Source organism: Neopsephotus bourkii, unplaced genomic scaffold, assembly GCF_033783945.1.
Source record: "Neopsephotus bourkii isolate Nb327-2 ecotype Australia unplaced genomic scaffold, CSIRO-AGI_Nbou_v1 NB_1500, whole genome shotgun sequence".
In the NCBI taxonomy this organism is placed as follows: Eukaryota; Metazoa; Chordata; class Aves; order Psittaciformes; family Psittacidae; genus Neopsephotus; species Neopsephotus bourkii.
The window spans coordinates 102,934-125,223 of NW_026901976.1; the positions used below are offsets into that span (position 1 = coordinate 102,934).

Here is a 22,290-nt window from a genome sequence, read left to right on the forward strand (position 1 = left end):
AGGTGGATAGAGCTGTTTAAGGAAAAAATTGCCCTAAATCATATTTAACAAAGAGGTGATGAGGATGACAGAGGTTCTGCCTCAATGGTCAGCAGTGGGATGTCTGCTGCTTCATGTATGAGTGGCCAAGGAGTCAGAACCAACTTACTTGTTAATGAAATCTATGACTCAGCTTAGGCTAATGAAGGTTTGGAGGGGAATTTCTTACATTCTAAGGAAACTGGTAAAAAGGGAGAGGTGTTCAGATTAAATAATGGTGCCTTTAGGTGCAATAACCCCGGCACAACGCTGTGCCCGGGGACAGAGCTGTGACATTTTCCTTTCTCGGTCTAAAGTCCTCACCAGGAAACACACTCGTGACTGCACAGCAACGTTATGGGTGCAAAGTGCACAAACACCACGAGTCAGCCCTAAAACAAACACCTCCCCACCGGTCTTCCAGGCTCAGGGAGTGCTCACACGATGGCAGCATCGCAGCACGCTGCAGCGGGGATGCTGTGGGACGGGCCAGGGATGCAGCAGCACAGCAGGGACAGGCTCCCCTTCGGCCCTGGCCTGCCCTCTGCAAGGCAGACAGGCTGCTGGAAGGGATGGAAGCCACCAAGGAGACTGTTACAGCTCCAGATGATGGAGGTGGGAAGCCAACTGGCTTCCAGGAGCGGGTTTGTCTCTGTTTCAGACCACAGTGGCTCTTCCCTGCTCTGCCTCTGCTCACAGACGCAGGATGATTCTGTTAAAAAAAAAAGGTTCATTATCCATACCATTTCATGGAATCCCAGAGTGGTTTGCACTGGAAAGGAACTTAAAGCTCCTCCAGCTCCAGCCCCTGCCACGGGCAGGGGCCCCTTCCACTGGAGCAGCTTGCTCCAAGCCCCTGTGTCCAACCTGGCCTTGAGCACTGCCAGGGATGGGGCAGCCACAGCTTCTCTGGGCACCCTGTGCCAGCGCCTCAGCACCCTCACAGGGAAGAGCTTCTGCCTTATCTCCAACCTGAACTTCCCCTGTTTCAGTCTGAACCCATCACCCCTTGTCCTATCGCTACAGTCTCTGATGAAGAGCCCCTCTCCAGCATCCTTGCAGCCCCCTTCAGACACTGGACTAACATTACTGATATTAATAATAACATCCAATCATAAATTAATAATTTATCCACAAACAAGCATTACAACACAAAATCTTCCCATTTCTCTGTCCCACCTGCTTCTCTTGGTCCTCAGTATTGCATCTTCCACACCTGAGGAGAACATATGCCTGTTGCCCCACATTCCCAAACCTTTGCTTACCTTAAATCCTTAAATACGAATTTCATCCAAATGAACTGATGGCCCCACCTCTGTATGCAAGTGCAAGCACTTGGCCAGCATCTGGTCCTGGGAAAGAGCTGGTGCAGAAAGATGCAGCCCTCTCCTGCATCCCCCCATCACCCCAGGGACCCCTGATTCAGTCATGGCAAGGGTGGTTTGTCTTGTGCCCACTGCTACAACCAAGCTCAGCCCAGGGTCTCTGTCTGCTGAGCAATTAAACCACATGGAGTTCCTCCATACTTTAAAATAAGCTTTATTTAGATCTTTTATAATTTTATATTTGCATCCATGCCTTCAAGGATTCTCCCCCACTAATGGGGGGAAAAGTTAAATCTAATGTTACCCATAATTCATATGCTATTTCTCCAAGGTTTTTTTTTAAATAAATCATCCTCTTAGTAATTTTTTTTAGAATTATTTCCTAATTTACAAAAAAAACCAAAAACAAACAAAAAAGAAAAAGCTGAAATGCAAAAGGAAACTACTGGATAACACGGAGGTTGCTCATCTGCTCAGGTGGTTGGTACTTTTAAGTTACAGAAACTCAAGGAGAACCAAACCAACAAAACCCCAAACATATAAAAACACTTCTCTGCAGAGAAAGATGCCATGGGGCAATCTCTGCCCTGCAGCCCCGCGCTGGTCCCTCTCACTTTGTCCCCATGGCCTCTCTGTATCATCCTGGTAGGAGGAATCCACAGTGCAAGGGCATCGGCAGTTCAGTTTGGTGATTTAAGACAAAAATACCCCTCTTTGTTTTCAACCAGAATGGGGATCAAGAAAAATAATACACTATTACAGCATCATTAAATAAATCTTAATACATTGTTTTGTTTTTAAGAGCTTAAAATTATATCGTAAGCATTAAAGCATAAGGTACTTATCTTGGCATAAGCAGAGCGCGGCACGTGTTAGTGGAGAGGGGAAGCAGCCGCCGCGCTGGGGGTGGTTTGGGGGCATTGCCCAAGGGATTTGGAAGCACAAGTTGGACTTTGTGCTTCAAAACCACCCCGGTGGGGACTCGTACCGATTGCCCCATCCCCCCACTGGCAGTTAACACCCCAAAAGGGAGTGGGGTGGCCGGCCCCGTCTTGGGATATAGGGATATCACAGGATATCCCCTTCCCCCTGCTCCCAGCTCACACTGGATTCCCAAATTGAAGCAAAGGGTGAGCCCCCAAAAAGCAAGGAAAAACAGCGGGCAAAGCCCCCCCCCAGCTCCCCCCCATCCAATTTCCTGGCATGTGTTTAGGTTTGTGTTTTCCAAGGCGTTAAGTGCTCCTGGGGCATCTGCGGCCATGGGGCCATGGGAGCCTGGAGGGGGGTGTCCATGGCTCCAAGCTCCCCCGGCAGCAGCTTCCCAGGACAGTACAGTACAAACACCCCCTTCCTCCTCCCCGCCCCATCCCATCCGACGTGGAAAAATATAAAAACTCCCCAAACTTCTGCAATAATTTAGTTAGAATAACTCCTCTGGCTCTGTGCAAATAAATTAAAACAACGAAAAGGAACGTTCAAACACTTCTTTCCAGACCGGCAGGCGTTAACATCCAGCCCGGGTCACCTCCATTGGGGGCCAGGAAGACATCACAGCACATGAGAGATTCTTCTTCTCCATCTGTCTTGTGTGTTTGCTGTCTGAGGTCCCTCAGCTGAGCAGGTCCTTCATCCCCCAGTGAGGACATCCCATGGGCTGGGCTCCGGAGAACAGCGGGTTTGGGACAAGAGACGTCACAAGCACAAAGTGCACAATATTTCTGGTATTTACAGACACAGCAGTCCTTCAAGTTTCAAGTTTTGTCAAAAGAAGGAGGAAAAAAAGGAACAAAAACAACCAAGCAACAAAAAAAGGCAAAACTTAACTCAAAGTGACAAACTCAAGCGACAACAAAGGAGTTACTGGTATGGGGGAAAAAAACACAAGAGAAAGGGCCAAAACTGAAGTTACGACACAGCTGCATCGCTCTCAAGACAACAGGTAACACGTCCACAGGCGGGGCTGGGCTGGGGTATGTACACGGGTGATGGCGAGGCCAGGGAGAGGCTCGCCCAGCACAGGGGGTCACCAGTCCGCATCCTCCTCGATGTAGTAGTCGGGGGCCGTACCGTCGAAGAGGCCGGGGTCGAGGGACTTGCGCTGCTTTCCCCGAGCGAACACCCTGGAGATGGAGCCGAAACCCATCTTCTCTTTCTTCTTTTTCCTCTTTTGGTCTTCTAGGTCCTCTAGAGACTGCAGGGGGAGAGGGGCAGGTTCAGGTACCAGGTTTGTCATTCACTGCCGCACATCAGGGACGATGAACAACAGGGGCTGGGTCCCAAAACTACTCAGGTCCAGATCCAAAGCAATTAGAGAATCCCAGACTGGTCTGGGTTGGAAAGGAGCTGAAGATCATCCAGTTCCAACTTCCTGCCATGGGCAGAGATACTTCACACTAGACCATGTCACCCAAGGCCCTGTCCAACCTTGCCTTGAACACCACCAGGGTTGGGGCATTCACAGCTTCCTTAGGCAAGCAATGCCAAGGTTCTGGACCAAGAATAAAAGCCATATTCCTGAAATGTATGGTGGGATTTGCAGTGGAATCGGGCCCCTCCCCACATTGCCAGGATTTTGGCTTCTTAATTAACTAGTTCAGGATTTCAGCTCCAGGAATGTAAGGTCAGGGAAGGGGCTGTGCATGGCTTGCAAAAATACCCAGTATTTGAGGGTCAAATACAGAAGAATAATCTAGTCCAGGCTGTGCCTTACAACAATTAAGGCCACGATATGCCCTGATCACAGTGACCACCTATGGCATTACCTAGATTTTGGGGGAAAACACGGAAATCTGGGACAGCCCAGAATTATAATTTAGGATAGCACAAATTGATGCCACCAAGCACCCCCCAGCACTACTTGCTGGGACAGGACAGGTCTCATGAGTGAGAATTTAAGCAGAGATTTGTGCCCTACCTGTACGATTGGGTTGTGCAAGTTCTTCTGTACCGGTCCAGGACTGTCCCCCTGCAGCAGAAGGAGATGGATACAGATGAATCAGCCCCAAACAGCCCAGGACCCCCCACCTCAGCAGCAGAAACCATCTTGTTCTGGCAGCTGAATCACAGTGGGGCTGGGATAACCCCCCAGGGAAGCAGCTCTCCAGATCAGCAAACCTCCAACCCATGCCCACCCCAAAGCCAACACCGTTTTGGGCAGCAGAGGACCACCAGCATCCCCCAGCAGGAACAAGCCTCCACCACACGATGCCTTACATTGCAGAGCGAGTGCGTTCGGTGCCGGGGGGAGTTGATGTCGCTCGGCGTGGATGAGCGGTCGCCCTCGGCTGCAGAGGCATCAGAGATGATGGACGGCTGCCGGGAATGACAGGGGCTCACTCTGACCGCTGCAAGGCAGAGGAGGCATCAGGGAGTTACCATCACACTCGCAAAGTTGGCATCGTGCAAAGCTGCTGCTGCTGCTGCCCTTCCAAAAACCCTGGGGGCATTTTGCCCATGTTTTACTCCATGCGGGAGCAAGGCAGCTCTCCAGAACGGGTTTGGCCCCTCACTCTGCCATCTCTGCTCTGAGCCAGGTTGAGAGAGCTGGGCTGGTTCAGCCTGGAGAAGAGAAGGCTCCTGAAGGGGAGACCTTAGAGCAGCTCCAGTGCCTAAAGGGGCTGCAGGAAACCTGGAGAGGGGCTTGGGACAAGGGCCTGTAGGGACAGGCCAAGGGGAATGGCTTGAACCTGCCCGAGGGGAGACTGAGCTGAGCTCTTAGGCAGAAGCTCTTCCCTGTGAGGGTGCTGAGGCGCTGGCACAGGGTGCCCAGAGAAGCTGTGGCTGCCCCATCCCTGGCAGTGTTCAAGGCCAGGTTGGACACAGGGGCTTGGAGCAAGCTGCTCCAGTGGAAGGGGTCCCTGCCTGTGGCAGGGGGTGGAGCTGGGTGAGCTTTAAGGTCCCTTCCAACACAAACCAGGCTGAGGTTCTATGAGCTTGCCCTGACCCATGCTGGGTGCTCACCTTGCCGGTCTGCTGAGTGCTGTGGGTGCGAGTGGTAGAGGGTCTGCTGGCTTTGCCGGATGGCGGCCGTCAGCGGGAGGTCAGCCTGCATCACCCACTCCTGGTTGCCATTCAGCACTGTCTCGCCTGGCATGGCCAAGGAATGGCGCTTGGGAACGTCCTTGGTCAGCGTGGCAAGGGACTGCTTGGCCTAGGGAAGGACATCAAGGTCGTTGTGGTGGTGGAAAACCATGTGAACATCACCCAGAGCAGCAGAACCAGCAGCAGCACAACGCCCCAAACCCACCCTTCCCCTTTGCAAAGAAACACACAAATTGTTTAAACTTAAATAGGGTTTAAACTGAGAAAGGGGAAGTTCAGGTTGGGTATAAGGAAGAAGTTCTTCCTTGTGAGGGTGGTGAGGCACTGGAATAGGCTGCCCAAGGAAGCTGTGAATGCTCCATCCCTGGTGGTGTTCAAGGCCAGACAGAACCTTGGGTGCCAAGGTCTAGTGTGAGGTGCCCCTGCTCATGGCAGGGGTTTGTAACTGGATGATCTTAAGGCCTCTTCCAACCCAAAGCAGCCTGTGATTCTATGACTGTGTTGCTCCCAGCACTGAGGATATCCAGTTCCTCTTTATGATGGACTTGTTTTCTGCCAGTGTTGCAATAATACAACTCCTGCAGGACCAACTGCAGGAAATGCACAGGTACAAGCACTGCAACAAACACTTAGATTCAACACCGCAATAAAGATTTAACTTCAGCAAAACTTGCTGGTGTGTTTCAAGCACTTCAGCTGCTGAGCTGTGACCCTCGAGTCCTGCCCACTGTGTTACCAGGCTCACCATGGCCAGCTCAGCCTCCAGCTCCTTCATGCGGTTGTCTTTCAGGTCGAGCTGGGAGCGGAGGGCGCTGGCGTGGTCCGTCGCCTCCTTCGCCTGCCGCCGCAGCTCCCACTTCTCCCGTTCCAGGAGATCCTTCTCCTTCGCCAGGGCTTTCACCGCGTCCTCACTCTCCTGCAGGAACATGGGGAGCCATCAGGAAGGGGAAACCCATGTGCTACCACAGACCACTGGGCCACAACCATCTGGGGGATGCTCTGGCTGCTTACAGTGCCAAAGGGCGAATGGTACCTTCAGGTACTGTAAGAGCCCTGGGCTGACAGGAGCAGGGAGCTCAGGGATGCAGCAGTGATCCAGACAGGGATGCCTGCTACACAGCCGGTTAAAATGACATGGAATTTCCCAGGTCTGGCTCACTGGCCTGATTTCCTCCTGTATTTATTTATCCTTAACCTGCCACAGTGCAGCCCCTGCATCAGGGGAGCATCTGCCCACTTACAAGAGACAATCTGGGGCTCTGATGGGTTTTGCCTGACTTCAAACCGGGTTTCATGCTCACCAGTGCCACCAGCCCAGGGTGCTGGGCTCCCACACTCACTTTCCTGTGCTGCTCGTAGTTCCTGATGAAGTCACGGAGCTGCTCCTCGCGGCTCTCCAGCGTGGCATAGAGCTGCTGCATCTGGCTCACCAGGTCTGTCTTCTCCACCTTCAAGCGCTTGCGGTCGGCTTTCATGGCTGTGGGAGAGACAACAGCTCAAGCACGTGGACACAGCAGCCCCTTGCATCCATCTCTTAGGTTATTTGAGGAGAAAGTACCAAAATCACAACCCCAGGGGCTGGGTGCAGAGGAAAATTCATCTGCATGAGGAATGCCAACATGCCCATCACGTCACTGCTGTGGCCCTTGATCATCACCCACCCTCCAAGGGGCAGCTCAGCCCTTGAAAAAGCAAGTTCAAAGCAGGTGATCCTGCCCCTCTACTCTGCTCTGTGAGACCTCACTTGCAGCACTGTGTGCAGTGCTGGTGTCCTCAACATCAGAAGGACATGGAGCTGCTGGAGCAAGTCCAGAGGAGGCCACGAAGATGATCAGGGACTGGAGCAGCTCCTGTATGGAGCCAGGCTGAGAACACTGGGGCTGGAGAAGAGAAGCTGTGTGGAGCCCTCAGAGCAGCTTCCAGTGTCTGAAGGGGGCTACAAGGATGCTGGGGATGGACTCTTCATCAGGGACTGCAGTGATAGGACAAGGGGTGATGGGTTCAAACTGAAACAAGAAGTTCAGGTTGGAGATAAGGCAGAAGCTCTTCCCTGTGAGGGTGCTGAGGCGCTGGCACAGGGTGCCCAGAGAAGCTGTGGCTGCCCCATCCCTGGCAGTGCTCAAGGCCAGGTTGGACACAGGGGCTTGGAGCAAGCTGCTCCAGTGGAAGGGGTCCCTGCCTGTGGCAGGGGTTGGAACTGGATGAGCTTTAAGGTCTCTCCAACCTAAACTGGTCTGGGATTCCGTGATTCAGGAGCAAAACCGCTGCCAAAGCCTCAGATCCCAGCACAGCAAAACCTGCTGCTCCCTTCCAGGATAAATAAGCCACAAGAGGTTTATTTTTAGCAGCGAGGCAGATTCCAGCAGCGCTCCCACGAGCCCAGGGAATGGCTCCCTTCCAGCTTGAGGATGCTGCTGCATGGGGATGAGGGGAGTCAGGATACCACAGCATGGGACCAAGACCTTCATGTTTCCCCACTTGTATGCAGGCCTGACACAGGGCCTGCTTGCTGGGAGTCTGATAACACCAGGAATACCGTGTCAGACGGGGGCTTCAGCAGTACCTGCACATTAACTGCTCTGCCCAGACTTAAACTTGGTCCTTGGCAGCACTTTCCTGTGGCATCCTGCTCCAGATACACCCCACCAAACCCATACCCAGTTTTGGAATCAGAATACAATTACTGCTTTTCATTCCAGTACTTCACATGTTCTTCCACCCTGAGGAAGTGCTGCTCTTGAGGGAGTGGGATGGTATGAAACACCCTCTGCCCCTCCAAGACTCCCTGCACTCAGTGCATTGCAATTTGTCCCTCTATATTAAAAGAAGTATACACCAGAAAAGCCATCCCCAAAGCCACCAAGAGCTGTCAGTACTACACAAATCACCAGAAGATGACAGCACCATCATGAGTGGAACCCACCCCCAGGTACAAGCACAGGTCCAACCTATTCCTATTAAAGAAACCCACACCAAGTGTTTCAGCCCCCACTGCGTTCCTACCCCACTCCCATAATAAGTCACTTCACCTTGGTATTAAACCCCACTCCAACATGCCTCTGAGCCCCTCCTTATGTGAGATAAAAAATGACCTAAAGAACACAGGAGAACCATTATCATTACAAGCTTAAAAGGAAATCAGTTTCCTTTGTGCAATGAGCACCTTTGGTACCTTTGGCTTCATGGTTCTGCCTTCTCCCACAACAGGAAAGCTTGTGCCTGGGAGCTCTGCTCCCACTCTCCTGTTTGTGGGAACCCTTGTCCCTGCCATCTACTTTCTGTTAAATACTCCATAAAAGCATTTTAAAAGCATTTCCACCCGCATGGAGGAAGGGGGAGCGGTGCCATTAGATGTGCACTGCAGCCACCAGGCTCATTACAACAAGGAGGTATTTACTCAGGTAGGAACTTTGTTCTGTGCACAGAGAAGATGCAAAGTAAAGCAAGTGTTTGTGATGGAGCCAGTAGGAAAGGATTTGTAGGTTAGCAGAGGAAAAGGTGTGGGGGAGAAAATCAGACTCAGTAGTGGAAGAAAAGGGAGATGTTTGGGACAACAGAGATTTTTATCTGTTAAAACCCAGATGAAATTCTTTGGACCAACATTAAGCATCAAAACACAGAAAACAATAAACCAGCGAAGAAATGTCCTAACAATTCCCGCTGTCCCGTGATAGGGAGTGCTTGTGACTCTTCCACATCCATGAACATGACTCCTCCCGGGGACAACTCGGCCCCTTCCAACATCAGGACTTGCCTTATTTTCTTCCCAGCTTGGGTAATCACTACAGACCCCTCTAAAGATAACCACACAGGACAACATGGAAGTTTATAGAAAAGCCCTTTCCCACTGCTCGGATTTAACAACCACCTCCCCCTGCTCAGTTATTTCACATAACCTCAGAACTTGCTGAAAGACAAGAATTACTGATGGTTTGACTGAGCCACCCTGGGTGAGATGCAGAGCCCACAGAGAGCAGTACCTGACCACACCGGCCATGGCTTGAGGACACATGAAGTGATTTGGCCTCTCAAGGTGGAATTTCTGCCTCTCTTAACCCTGGTCTCAGCCCCGTCCTGGTAGGATAACACACTGTTAAACCCCCTCTATTTTTAAGCATTAAATGCTTTACAACACATAAATACATGTATTTTTAATTTCCTTGAGGGCACCGAGAGGCTCTTAGGACAGTTTATGTCACATTTGCACTCTTGTATGCTGGAGGCAACAACAGGCTCTGAATGAATTTCATTAAATAACGAGTCCCCTGTAGCATACAACCTGCTTTCATCAGTGGTGGCATCCTATTAGAAGAGTACACACTGTCTCCAAAGGTTGACTATTTACCAGCATTCACACCAACCAGTGCTGTGAGAAGATGATGGACTTCGGGTATTGCAAGAGCAGGTTCTTCCCTATTAACCCCACAGGACACTTCACTACTTATTTCAGTTCATATCTGAGAGATGCACTAAAATTAACACACTTTTTCCTCCTATTACCATTGCTCTCCCTCCTCCGGAACCTATCAGCTCCTGAGCTTAAAGATTTATCCACCATTGGAGAACTTAATTTCAAACCCAATTAATAGGAAATTAATTGAAAGAGGCAGGATGAAAACAGAAAGTTAGGCAGAATTGAGCAGCTGGGGCTGCCAGCAGCTCCTGCAATGAGCCTGCTGCAGCAGTTTCATGTGTTCTTAGCAAAGAAGACCAGCTAATTACTTGGTGGGGAAAACGAGCTATTGCAATCCATGGCATGACAGAAAGGGCAGTCAAGGAGTAAGAAAGGAGTTTTTCACTGCCCATCAGGGCCATCCAAAGAAGTGAAATGGGTTTTTTTCCTTTCAATCTGATGATCCAGGGCAGGTTTCTGTATCCTAACCCCCAGGAATATCTAAATATACTTTCCCACAGCTCATCTGCACTGTGGGCTCTGGCGAAACCTGTGACCTGTTCATAAACCCAATACAACAAGAGAAGTCAGAAATCCTAACCCCACACCATGAGCAGGAAGCATTTATCCTATCTGCATTATTCATTTCCTCTCCCAGCCAAAGCACATGGCTGACGGAGAGTGCGATCCTACCAGCACCAGCAGCAAGCGATGGGAGAGATTCTATTGATCCCTTGGACTCAGCACCAGCCCCGGCAGCAAGCAATGGGAGAGATGGGTTGGGAATACTGGTGTGAACCCCCCCAGCTCTCACACGCCCCTCCACATGCCCACAGTGCAGGCACTGCACCATTAGTCCTGTGTGAGGTTAACCTGCACTCCTGTTACTTGAGCTCCCACCTCCTGCCACAGGATCTGTCTCCTGAGCAACGCTCCTCCCAGAGAAGGATGACGGATGCCGATGATGGGACCTGCTCTGCACTGGGTTCCTTTTGAGGTCCCCCCCTCCAGCACCTCTGGTTTCCAGCTTTACCTAATGAGCCACATTCTACTCACTCCCAGAGCACGGCTGAAACCACCCAGTGATGTCCCCACAGAAGGTGCCACCACTCCATCACCCTGCCTGGCCTCAACATCAAACAGCTTCTGGACAGTAGTTACTGTGTGCTAAAACCAGGCATCACCCCCACCAAGCCGGGGGCTGCTATGGATACCACCCCCCCTTCAATATTATTAATATTAGATTAAGGGAAGGTGAGGCGGTGATGGTCACACCATCTAGCCCAGGTTTGCCTGGAAGGCATTTGGGTCACGCTTAGTTTGACTACCTTGATAATGTGATACTAGATGGAAAACTGTGATGTTCAGACCATAAAAAGAGCATCTCTGCCTGGCTTCCTGCTCCTGGGATGAAGCGGCAGAGCCCAAACACAAGTGAGGGCAATGGCAGGGGATGCAGCCCATCTCCAACCCTCTTGAAGAGCGGCTCCCTATGACTCCCAACACTTGTGAGTACTTCTCTTGCCCTGTGCAAGGTGGATTTTGACGACAGGAACAGGACCGGAGCTGACTTTCTCACTTACTGAATCATACACTTATTTTCTAACATGGGGAAAGGCATCCTCAGGGACACACCGTCAAGCCTCAGTGATGCCCCACACCAGAAGAAACACGTAAACCCATCCTGTTCCATTAACATTCACTTAATTTCTCCTGTTTCTCTATTCCAACCATGAAATTCAATATTGTCACCATGACTAAGCCATAAAATTGGTCAGCCCTGTGCAGGAACTACAGCACCACTCCTTGCTTTGTAATGGAACAGGCACATGCACACATCCCCATCTGCAGAGAAGATCTTGCCACTGAAGACGTCAGTGTTCCGCAGCATCAGACAGAGCAGTGCTCGCTTCGGGGCGTGCAGAGCTGTGGTGCAGGCAGGAAACTCGAGCGCAGTGTGTAACGTCAGGAAGAAATTAGGTGAGTCATTCACTTTGGGGGAATTTACCTGGAAACACCCTGCTGCAAGGCCAAGAGCTTTCCAAACCTGACCCCCAACAGGCAACGAGGTGGTCAGTGACTTCTGCTGGGAATTTAAGGTAGGGATTCAAAGGAGTAGAATAGGTTTTCTGTGCAGAGCCCCATACCCTTTCAGTGGAGAGGGCTTCCTCAGCTGGGTCCGTGGCTGGACATCCATCCGCTGGGGCACCCATCCACCAGGACATCCATCCACTCACTTCTTTGCTACCTACCCCCTTGCTGCAGCTGGGGATTTCTGTAAGAGACCTGTCCCAGCCCAAATGCCATCCCCATGGAGTGGGGGGCCACAGCTCCGAGCCATGAGTTTGGGAAGGAGGAGATGAGGCTACAGCCCATTTGCAGAGCAGATGTCGGTTCACGCCATCCCGAGCAGCAGGGAAAGCCAGCCTGAGGTCTCCACCTTGGCATTCAAAAAGCAAACAGGAACCAGGTTTGCTCTCCACACGATAACCCTGCAGGCCAGCTCCAGCATATTGGATAAACCTTCCCAGAAATGGGGTTTCTGCCATCAGCCCACATGCTCATAGATGTCACCCAGCCAAGAGGCTCCTTGAGCCCTCCAGGCACTCGGGCAGGGACCCTTGCCACAGCAGGACCAGCAGTAATAAAGCTGTCTACAACTTCTCCCATGCGAGATCTCCGCATCAGGAAGCCAGACCATGTCTATACCTTTCCAGCTAGGAAGAAAATAACTGCATTAACACTGTAAGCATAATCCAGAGTCTCTGTCCAAGCACAGGAGAGGAGGATGACGGGATATAGCACTTTGGGATTTTATTTGGATGATAACTAATTAAAAAGGGCAGGAGATGGAATTAGCCCAGAAAATAGTGCAACAAAGCTGCATTAAAGCACATGCTGTCAGGGACACAAAAACTGTTGAAGTTACTCCTGCAGAGCATCCTGTGCTGCTCCAGATCCCTGCTCCCTCCACAGCAAGGGCTTGTTAGTACGGCACAAGGAAGACACTGTACGGGCTCCTCGCCAGCTCTACCCTGTGCTAAATGCTGCTCGAAGAGCTGGAAATGCACTGCTGAGAAGGGCAGATGAACCCACCTCCTCCATCCAGACCATCACAAACCAGACCCTGTGCAGCTGTGCAGAACGAAGCCTGTTAAAACTACGGGAGCCCTCAAAAGCAAACCCCACCGGCAAACCCTCCCTGCTTCCCTCTGTGCTAAGGCACGGTGAGAGCCAATATTCATCTGAACTGGCTGCGCCGAGCTTGCAGGCTCAGAGCCAGCAACAGTGACAGATTTCCACACATCTTATCTGCTAATGACATTACACAGGACCCAGCGCACTGCTGCAGGTGCAGGGATGCTGCAGCTGATGCTGCCAGGCACGGAGCATCCTTCAGTGAGGACCTGTAATGCTGTGAGGAGGGAGCTGCTCCTGGGGGATGCCCTCTGACTATGGGACACAACCACACAAAGCCCTGAGCTACAGGACAGCATGGTCGAGTTTTCCTGAGCTCCTTGCACCACCTTAACACAGACCCATTACTTCCCCAAGTGCCTCTCTCAGCAGATACACTTATCCTGGCACAACCATGCGCCAGGCGCAGTCACGGCCATTTTCCTCCCCTTTTGGCTAAGTTTCTCTAGGAACAACGTTCCATGGAAAGAAAAAGGGATTTTCTTGCTCCTCCTGATCCTGCTTCCACATCACCCTTCCACATCTGTATCTGCTGCCGTGCTAAGCCTGCTCTGCTGCCCAGTGCCTCCGGCTCAGATCCAGCACACAGAAAGAGCTCTTCCCACTTACAAAAAAGCTTTCCAATATCGGAAGGGATGGAAGGAGCATCAATTCAAATACACTTTTGCTTGTGTCCCTTTCCAAGAGCAAGCTGAGATTCCCTCTTCCCAGCCATCACACCTGCAGAGAAGTCCTGGAAAACTAATCCCAGTGGCTCCTAGAGCAGCCAGTAAAAGCCTAATAAAACCCCAACATGGTATTCCTGTAACACTCACAGTTCTCGAGGCAAATTCACTCTTGCACTACCCTCCACAGAAGCATTTGTGATCCCACTGCTGCTTCTTAGAGGACTTAGTCTTCCTTTTTTTGCACCCTTTAAATAGTTCTGCTTTTCTTTTTATCAGCACTTCCCCTCCCTGTCCACAACAGCAAATATTCCCTAATTAAGGTTTCTCTTCTCTAATTACAGTTGGATAAAGCCAGAACATTTCCTGCTGCCGGAGGCTGCACTGGGGCATGAGGAGGGGAAGAGGAGCACTGAGGTTGTGAAGGTATTTTGGTTGTTGCTGATATTTTGCTTTTACAAATCAGAGCATGACAAAATCCAGTTTTCTGAACTCCCCTCCCCAGTTCCCTGTTTTCCCCCCCATGCATCCCGGATGGAGATGTGTCGGGCAGGGCTTTCCCTCCCTGCAGCTCCTCATGTGCTGCTCAGCCTCTGAGCCTGAAAACTTCTGACAGCCTCTCTCCATAATCCACAAACAGGAGCTGACAAGTGGAAGTTATACTCGGCATGTTGGGGATTTGATACGATATTCAGAGCCGCGATGCTGCCAGCAAGAGGTTTCCCTTGCTCAGGATCATCCCCCAGCTCCAGCTAACAAACCATCCTGCCCAGACTCATTGTCAGCTCCTTTTGGGGAGGACAAGCTGCAGTGCTGCGTTTTGCTCTGTTCACCCTAGTCCTGGGGCTCACACAGAGCTCGCAATGCAGTTGTTGGCAAGGGAGGAGGAGTATGGCACCGACCACCACAGGAAAACAGCAGATCAATGCATGAAGAAAGGAGGAGCCCCTGCACCTCACTTGGAGACCCAGCCTAATAACTCCAAGCAGGGTAAGGAAAATTGCAGTCGCCAGCAAACTCACTGCTTCCCTCCTACAAGTCCAAGGGGCTCAAATCCAACCCATCTCCTCCTTGCAAATGTCTCCAGCTGCATTTCAGCTGCTTTCTTGGCTTTGCTCTATAGCCAGCCATGAAGGAATTCCTTTGCCATGCTGCAACACCCTCACACCCCATTTCCCTGCCTGTCATTGCACACTGGTCCATCCTGGCTCCACACTACCCCTCACCAGTGCAGGACAGTGTGGGGGTCCAGGGGAGTGCTGCCCTGCAGCCAAACCCCCCCCCAGTGCCCACAGCAAACACACCCCACATGCCAAGCTCATGCAAAGCTTATGCAAAGTCCTCATGCAAAGCTTGGCTCTTCCTTCCCACTTGAACTGAAGCTTTGGGGTGCTGGGGAGAGGTGTGAGGAGAGGGATGCACAGCTCTTACCCTGCAGAGCCTCCTTGGCGCGTGCCAGCTCCTGCTCCTTCTGTGCCAGCTGCACCTTGAGCTCGGTGGCCGAGAGCACCTCCGGTGCCTTGCTGCCGTGCGTCTCCTCCAGGTCCTTCGTCAGCATCTCCTTCATTTGCCGGAGCAGGTGAACCTCCTCCTGCAGCTGAGCCACCTCCTCCCGGAGCAGCGCTGGGGGAAGAGCAGACACAATGCAAGGAAGTGACCAACAGCTCCCGGCACGGCCCCGCCGCAGGCTCAGCCCCAAGGGAAGCGCTGCTGGGGTGACTCCCCCCAGCCTGCAAAGCTGCTCTGCACAGCCCAGAGCCTGCAGCACACCCCGGGAGCAAAGGAGGAGGAGGAGGGATGTGATGAGGAGGCACCGCATAGGGAGCAGGGAGCTTCCGCTGGGTACTGGATTCTGGTTAATACACAATAGTAATAGCAATAATAAACTGGTTTAAGGTGCTGGTTTAATACACAATAGTAATAATAAACAAAGAACCACCTCCCCATCCAAACCACTCACAAACAGTGCTCATATGGCCAGTGTCCAACAGAGGCTGCTGAGTTCCACCATGCCCCATACAGCCCACATTAGCTCTGCCTCCAGCCATCCCCATGTTCAGAACTGAACAGAATTCAACTAAACCACTCTGAGGCTGGAAAGGGAAAGATGATGCTTTCTCCTGAACACCTGAACCTTGAATTTCTCACATTTACACCCAGCGACTGCTACACTCCTTGAAGCAACTGCACAGCAGGAGCATCCCAGCCTGGACCCCTCTTGAAAGCTCCACTGACCTTGTTTCCTACAGTTGCACCCACTGCTTAGGTAATAAAGTGTTTTCCTGGATTTTCTTCCTTATCTCTAATCTTAACTTCCCCTGTTTCAGTTTGAACCCATCATCCCTTGTCCTATCACTGCAGTCCCCGATGAAGAGTCCGTCTGCAGCATCCTTGTAGGCCTCCCAAACCTTACTTGTTTCTCAAGTCTGCACCATATCCGTGGATGGGGGGAGAAGAATAAACCCTGAGCACACACATTACAGTTGCCAGAAAAATAAAGCAGAAATACAAAACAAATGCCCCCTCTCCAAGCTACTGCAGTTGAGTCCTTTCCCCATGTATCAGCCAGCCTGTGGGATGCCACCCAGGCGTGAAACAGGGGGGTTTTAACCTGCATATTTGCTATGGTCCCTCCATACAAGTGCTAGGCTGGCTCCATGTGGAGGTGATGCTGACAGCAGGACAGGGAGAGGCAGCTCCCCCCAGTCTGGCCAGCAGCTGCACCAGGAAAGCATAAAATCTGGTTTGCATACTTGAAATGCTTCCCGTCGGAGCGCTGGCAAGGCCCATGCTGCAAATTATTTAGCAATAAAGTCACTAATGAAGAACAGTCCAAGCTCCAGGCGGTGGATTTCAGTGCAGCCCCAATGTGCTGGCTTGAAATCCATGCAAGAAAGCAGCAATGGAGAAGTGGCCAAAGCCAAAAGCATCTACCCCAGGGACTACAGAAATGCTGCTTCCCTTCCAGCCCTTGGGAAGCCCAAGGAGGGTGTGAGGGGTTAGAACATGGTGCGACGTTTACCGTGCAGAAGCCACAGAACACCAGTGGCTCCACTACCTGCTCGTTTTCTTCACCCCACTGATAATTCATGTTCACCTTCTGCTACAAGCTGCCTCGCTCAGGGGATCCAGTGGCCTACTCCCAGGGGAATGATTAACCAGCAGAGCAGGATGGACATGGGGCAGTTTGTATAAGGGTGACTGATCCCAGGGGATTTCTGCAAACTGCAGCATTTCAGTGGGAACCAAGGAAAATCCCCACCTGGAGAGACCCCTACACAGAGGGAACAGGGGAAACAAGCCTAAGGAAGGGCAGCTCAGAATCTCAGAGGAGTCCTTGGGTATGGCCCAAAAGCAGTTACAGCAACTTCTTACAGGTCCTCACTATAAAGCACTGCACAATGCAGCTTCCTTGGAACCACATCACTCCCTCTGGTCCCACAGCAGGCGGTTGGAACTGGATGAGCCTTAAGGTCCCTTCAACTCAAACCAGTCTGGGATTCTCTGACTCTTAACAAGGCAATTTAATCCCCCATCTAGTACTTGCCTCCCCATAGAGGCATAAACTCGGGAAAGATTAAAATCCAAGATCTATAGAAGTTGTAGGTGCAGCACCACGCTGCCCATGCCACTGGATGCACTTCAGCTGCAAGCCAAAGCCTATGGAGAAACCTGAATTATTGAGCTCAGGATCAGCCAGATACCTGAGCTTCTTCCTTTTACAGATATAATTTAAGCTACATCCATATCTATACAAAAATAGATTGTGCTTTCCAATATAGATTTCTTTTTGCAGCATCCATGTATTTTGTAATATACATATTGAAAAGGACAATCCATTTTTTTGTATGGATATATCTAAATAAAGATTGCAAAGAACAATTCATGAGCCAATGTTTGACAGGCAAAAAGCTACACCCCTTGCTGGGCTCTAATACTGAAAGACATGCTGTCAGCTCTTTTAATACATCCCCAAGCGTTGCTGTCCTTGCTCTTCCCAACTCCCTACCAGTGCTGCTGCCAATGGATGTCTTTGCTGTAGAAACCAGCTATGGGCTTTGAAGCAACTCTCTCCAGCAAGTTTTCAAGTGGTTTTCTGGGAAGGACACTGGGATTTCAGGGAAGCAATGGGAACAACAGCATCTCCTACTCTCCTTGGTTTCCTTTGGAAACCACATAATAGGCAATTCCTTGCATTATATCAAGTTTCCATCCCATCTGAACCAGCATCTCCAGCTCAAGAGGGTCCTATGGAGAAAGCCTGTTTTAGAATCACAGACTAACAGAATAGTTAGGGTTAGAAAGGACCTTAAGATCATCAAGTTCCAACCCCCCTGCCATGGGCAGGGACACCTCACAGTAAACCATATCACCCAAGGCCTTGTCCAACCTGGCCTTGAACACTGCCAGGGAGGGAGCATTCACAACCTCCCTGGACAACCCATTCCAGTGCCTCAGCACCCTCACAGTAAAGAACTTCCTCCTTATATCCAATATAAACTTCCTCTGTTTCAGTTTTAACCCCTCACCCCTTGCCCTATCACTACAGTCCCTAATGAAGAGTCCATCCCCAGCATCCCTATAGGCCCCCTTCAGATACTGGAAGGCTGCTATGAGGTCTCCATGCAGCCTTCTCTTCTCCAGGCTGAACAGCCCCAGTGTTCTCAGCCTGTCTTCATATGGGAGGTGCTCCAGCCCTTGATCATCCTCATGGCCTCCTCTGAACTTGTTCCAACAGTTCCATGTCCTTTTTATGTTGAGGACACCAGAACTGCACACAGTACTCCAAGTGAGGTCTCACAAGAGAAGAATAAAGGGGCATTAAGCGAATGATTTGACTTGAAAGGGAAACCTTAACTTCATTTTAAAATAGGGGGTAGGAAATCCCCCCAGCTATGCCAAGTTGAAGCACCTAAATAAACAACCTGAGAAGTGCTGTTCCCAGACAGCTCTTAGCGATCCTTACACAAAGTTCCAATAACCAGGAAAACAGGGCCAATTACTGAGGAACTTCATTCCAGCCTCTGTTTCTTCCACATACAGACAGCTTGGCAGGGAGTTCCACACACTGTCCTGTGAGCTGGCTGGGGCTGTGCTTCTATTTGAAGCCACAAAGGAGCTGGATGTGCTGTGAAGTGAGCATCAATCCTTTTGAATGGGGACTGGGGCTCAGTTCACCCTTTGCAGTTCAGCCTTGCATTGCTATATTGGGGTGCAAAGTTAGATTTGCTATTAGGAATCATCTCCTAGATGCAACAACCCCAGTGCAAAGTCTCCCAAGGGCCATTATTTCCCAGCGTTTTTGCCCATTTTTACTTCTTCCTCCTCTTTTTAACCTTCTTTCCTCAGGGAGGGGGATGTTGGCTGCACACTGGAATTCCCAGGGGACAAGGAGGCAGCACTCAGGTCACGACAGCTCATTCCAGCCTCTTCCAAATCTGCTGCAATGAAATTAATACAATTTAAACATTCCCTGCACTAATTGCTGACAACCTCCATTCACACTGAAATAATTGGCTGTTTTCATTAGACTCTGGTGACACTGTCAGATTCTGCATCCTTTATGCTTCAAGCACTGTTAACAGAAAATGTACATAAGATTTTTTTGGGGTGTTTTTAATTGCAGTGAACACCTCCAGACAGCATTTGGGGCTGGAGTTTCCATTCCCACTCCTGCAAATCCCACCTTGGACTCCTCTCACTAGCAGATCCTTTCTTTTACTGGCCTTGCAGTAGGCATCACTTTAAAAGCATCCATTTAAAAGCCTCTTTTTTTCCATGTAACTCAGCTGACACAATTACTGTACATGTGTTTCTGTCTTTGGAGGATACATATTAAAAATGAATGCAGTATCAACAGCAAGATTTGTGTTAGTGAAATAAGCATTTGGGGCTGCTTTTGCATGTTTACCAGCAAGATGCTTTTTGCTTTGCTGGCCAGAAGTCAAGGGGGGTTTTATCCAGGACATCAGCAGGAGAATGGCTGGAAGCTGCCCTGAGCTATGGCCTAGGATAGACTGATAGATACATACACATAAATATACATGGACGTATACCTCTGTCCAAGGACAGCCCAAGAAGATAAAGAGCATTTTTAGATTAAAGTAACAATTCAAGACCTAGGGATAAGTCAAACTAGTATTTTAAAGAGCATCTCGTCACCTTTAAGCATTAGGTAGCTCTACAGGTTGGGATCCAAGACTCTTGTAGAAAGGTTCAACCCATCACTCCTCCCAAGTCACTTGACAAGTTACGATTCTCCCCTCTCAGCACATCCTTGCAAGGCACAGTGTGGAGGAAAAGTGCCTATCCCCAGTGACAGGGCTGGGGGACAGCATAGAAACCAACTGCAGCCACTCAATAAAGCTTTTGGTTAGCTCAAAATACATTTGGATTTGCACAAAGACCCAGTTACTGCTGCTGTCCAGGATATGCCGGTTTAAAACCAACATGTCCAACCTCTCCCTCTGACATCCGCACATCACAGTGGACTCACAGCAGCACAAAATAAACCCCTCACAGAATTTTCCCTTCAAGTGGATAAGTGTGAGGGCCTTTAATTTGCCAGTAAGACCTTTAGCCCCGTCCCACTACTGCGCATCTTGGCTACACCCCTGGGTACGGCATCTCCCTTGGCACCACGCACTGCACCACCTCGGAGGAGCTGTTGGCCACCACTTGCTCCAGCCACATGCTGCAGAGCCTCTTGGGCTAAAAAGGTGGATTTTGGCTCCATGCATCTGTCTTTTAAAGAAGAAAGGTTTCGATTCCACCCCCTGCTTACTGCCCTGATGCTGCCAGCAAGCGAGCTGTCACTCCTGGACATGGATACAGAAACGCCTCACTTTGAGTTAAAGCTTTCACCCAACAAATGCAAATCCTTACAAACACCATCTTTGAGCATTCCCTAAGTTAGACACCGGCTCAGCCTCGGTGCTTCCATATGGCTGCAGGACAGGACACCAGCCATACACCCCGATCGCACACCATCAACCAGCGCTTGCACCATCCACGGCCATGGGGCAGGACACGCAGAGACCATCTGCCAGCAAAGTTACCCCCATGTCCTGGCACTGCACACCCCCAAAAGCACAACTTCCCTCATGTAAGATGCTCACTCACTCACTCAGCCGCCCTGTTCACATGCTGGGGGTGTCTCACAGCCGATGGAAAGAAGGAAAACCTGATACAAACCCGTGCACGCCAGCAGGGAAGGGGGGCAGAGGGGTTCAGGAGGCAGGCTGGAGGGTGCAAAGGCTTTCAAAAGCACACGAACCGTTTAAACCCTCCTGTGTCCTCCCCAGGCTCCGGGCACATTCCAACTTCCCCATGAGACAAAATGGACAAAGGGGCAGGAGAAACCGCTCGCTCGCCCTCCCCACAGCCACAGCGGAGCCAAACCCCCTCATCCTTGCTCCGAGCGGCACCCTTAGCGCTGGGGACAGCACAGCACCGCCCGCAGCACCCTCCTGCACGGCCCCAGTGAGCTCCAAGGCGAGCTTGCCATCGCCCGGCGTTGTTGGTTGTTGCGGCTCTCACCAAGAGGAAGCAAGCTTCAACAGCACAAAGCAAGGGGAAGAAATGCACGCCGGGCTGCAATCCCCCCCCGCGAGGGGCAGTGGGACCCTCCCCAAACCCCCTTACCTGCATGGGCTAAGCATGGGCACAGCACCCTGCCCTGAGCATCGTCCGCGGCCGCCCCTCGCCGCCCCCACGGGCACGAACAAAGGGCCGGGCGCGGAGCAAAGCCGTGCTCGCCGCAGCACGGCCCCGGTTTGCTCTCCTCCTGCTCCGACTTCATGGCGGAGGCCGGCGGCGCTGGGGGTCCCCAGGGCTGGGGTGCCCGCGGCGGGGGCTGCCGGGGCAGGCTCCTCCCGGCCCGGCCCGGCCCGCACGGAAGTGCCGCGGCGCTACCTGCGCCGGGAATTTGACCCCTGGCTGCTGGCGGCGCTTCCCCGGCCGGATGTCACCGGGCAGAGGAGGGGCTCTGCCCCCGCCGAGCCCAGCGGCATGGGACGGGGGGCGCGGGGCCGCGAGCGCTCCCCGCACGGCCCCGCAGCAGAGCGCTGCGCAGGAGCGCGGCCGGCGGCGGAAATGGCTCCCGGGCATCGCTCCTGCCGCTGCCGCCGCCACCCCCGGGCGGACCCCGCCGCGCAGCGCGCAGGGGAAACTGAGGCAGGAGGGAGGCGAGGGCGCGGAGCAGCCCCAGCCCCAGCCCCAGCCCCGCACGCAGCCTGCGAGGGCAGGAGGTGCCGCGCTCTCCCGCTTGCATGGCTTGTGTCCTCCAGGGAGCTGCGGCCGCAGGAGCACCGTCAGGACCCCATCCCTGCAAACCCCCATGGCGGGACCCCCAGGCAGGAAGGGCTGAGAGGGGGAGCTGGTGGGATGGGGTGAGCAGGGACGAGGCAAAACCCAGTGAGAAAGCAGGGGGCACTTGCTTTTCTATAGTAAAAGCAGCATAAATGTACACAAGAAACACCAATTCTCTGAAACCCATCAGGCTGGTGTTGAGTTTCCGCTCATCTGCCTGCCCGCGCACGTGTTTCCAAGCCCTCCACTGCAGATGCATTTATAAACATCATTCACCCCACCAAAGAGGTGAGCATCTGGGCAGAAGCACTTCGGGCTTATCTCTCTGTGCCTGTCTCTC

At 51.7% G+C, this 22,290-nt stretch overlaps 1 protein-coding gene across 2 annotated transcripts in view; it reads right to left on the reverse strand.

Annotated features, from left to right (window-relative positions):
* Positions 1 to 1,541: 1,541 nt before the first annotated feature.
* KAZN (kazrin, periplakin interacting protein) overlaps positions 1,542 to 22,290 on the reverse strand; it is a 216,679-nt gene continuing 195,930 nt past the window's right edge. The window contains exons 1-8 of one of the 2 annotated variants that reach the window (XM_061369504.1): positions 21,285 to 21,689; positions 15,072 to 15,263; positions 6,725 to 6,861; positions 6,130 to 6,300; positions 5,304 to 5,493; positions 4,557 to 4,687; positions 4,258 to 4,308; positions 1,542 to 3,534 (exon numbers count right to left, since the gene is read on the reverse strand). In XM_061369504.1, coding sequence (XP_061225488.1) covers positions 3,367 to 3,534; positions 4,258 to 4,308; positions 4,557 to 4,687; positions 5,304 to 5,493; positions 6,130 to 6,300; positions 6,725 to 6,861; positions 15,072 to 15,263; positions 21,285 to 21,441 — 1,197 coding nt within the window. In that variant the 5' untranslated portion in view covers positions 21,442 to 21,689 and the 3' untranslated portion in view covers positions 1,542 to 3,366. Of the gene's footprint in view, positions 3,535 to 4,257; positions 4,309 to 4,556; positions 4,688 to 5,303; positions 5,494 to 6,129; positions 6,301 to 6,724; positions 6,862 to 15,071; positions 15,264 to 21,284; positions 21,690 to 22,290 lie in introns of those variants that run through there. The other variant, XM_061369503.1, reaches the window with a different exon arrangement.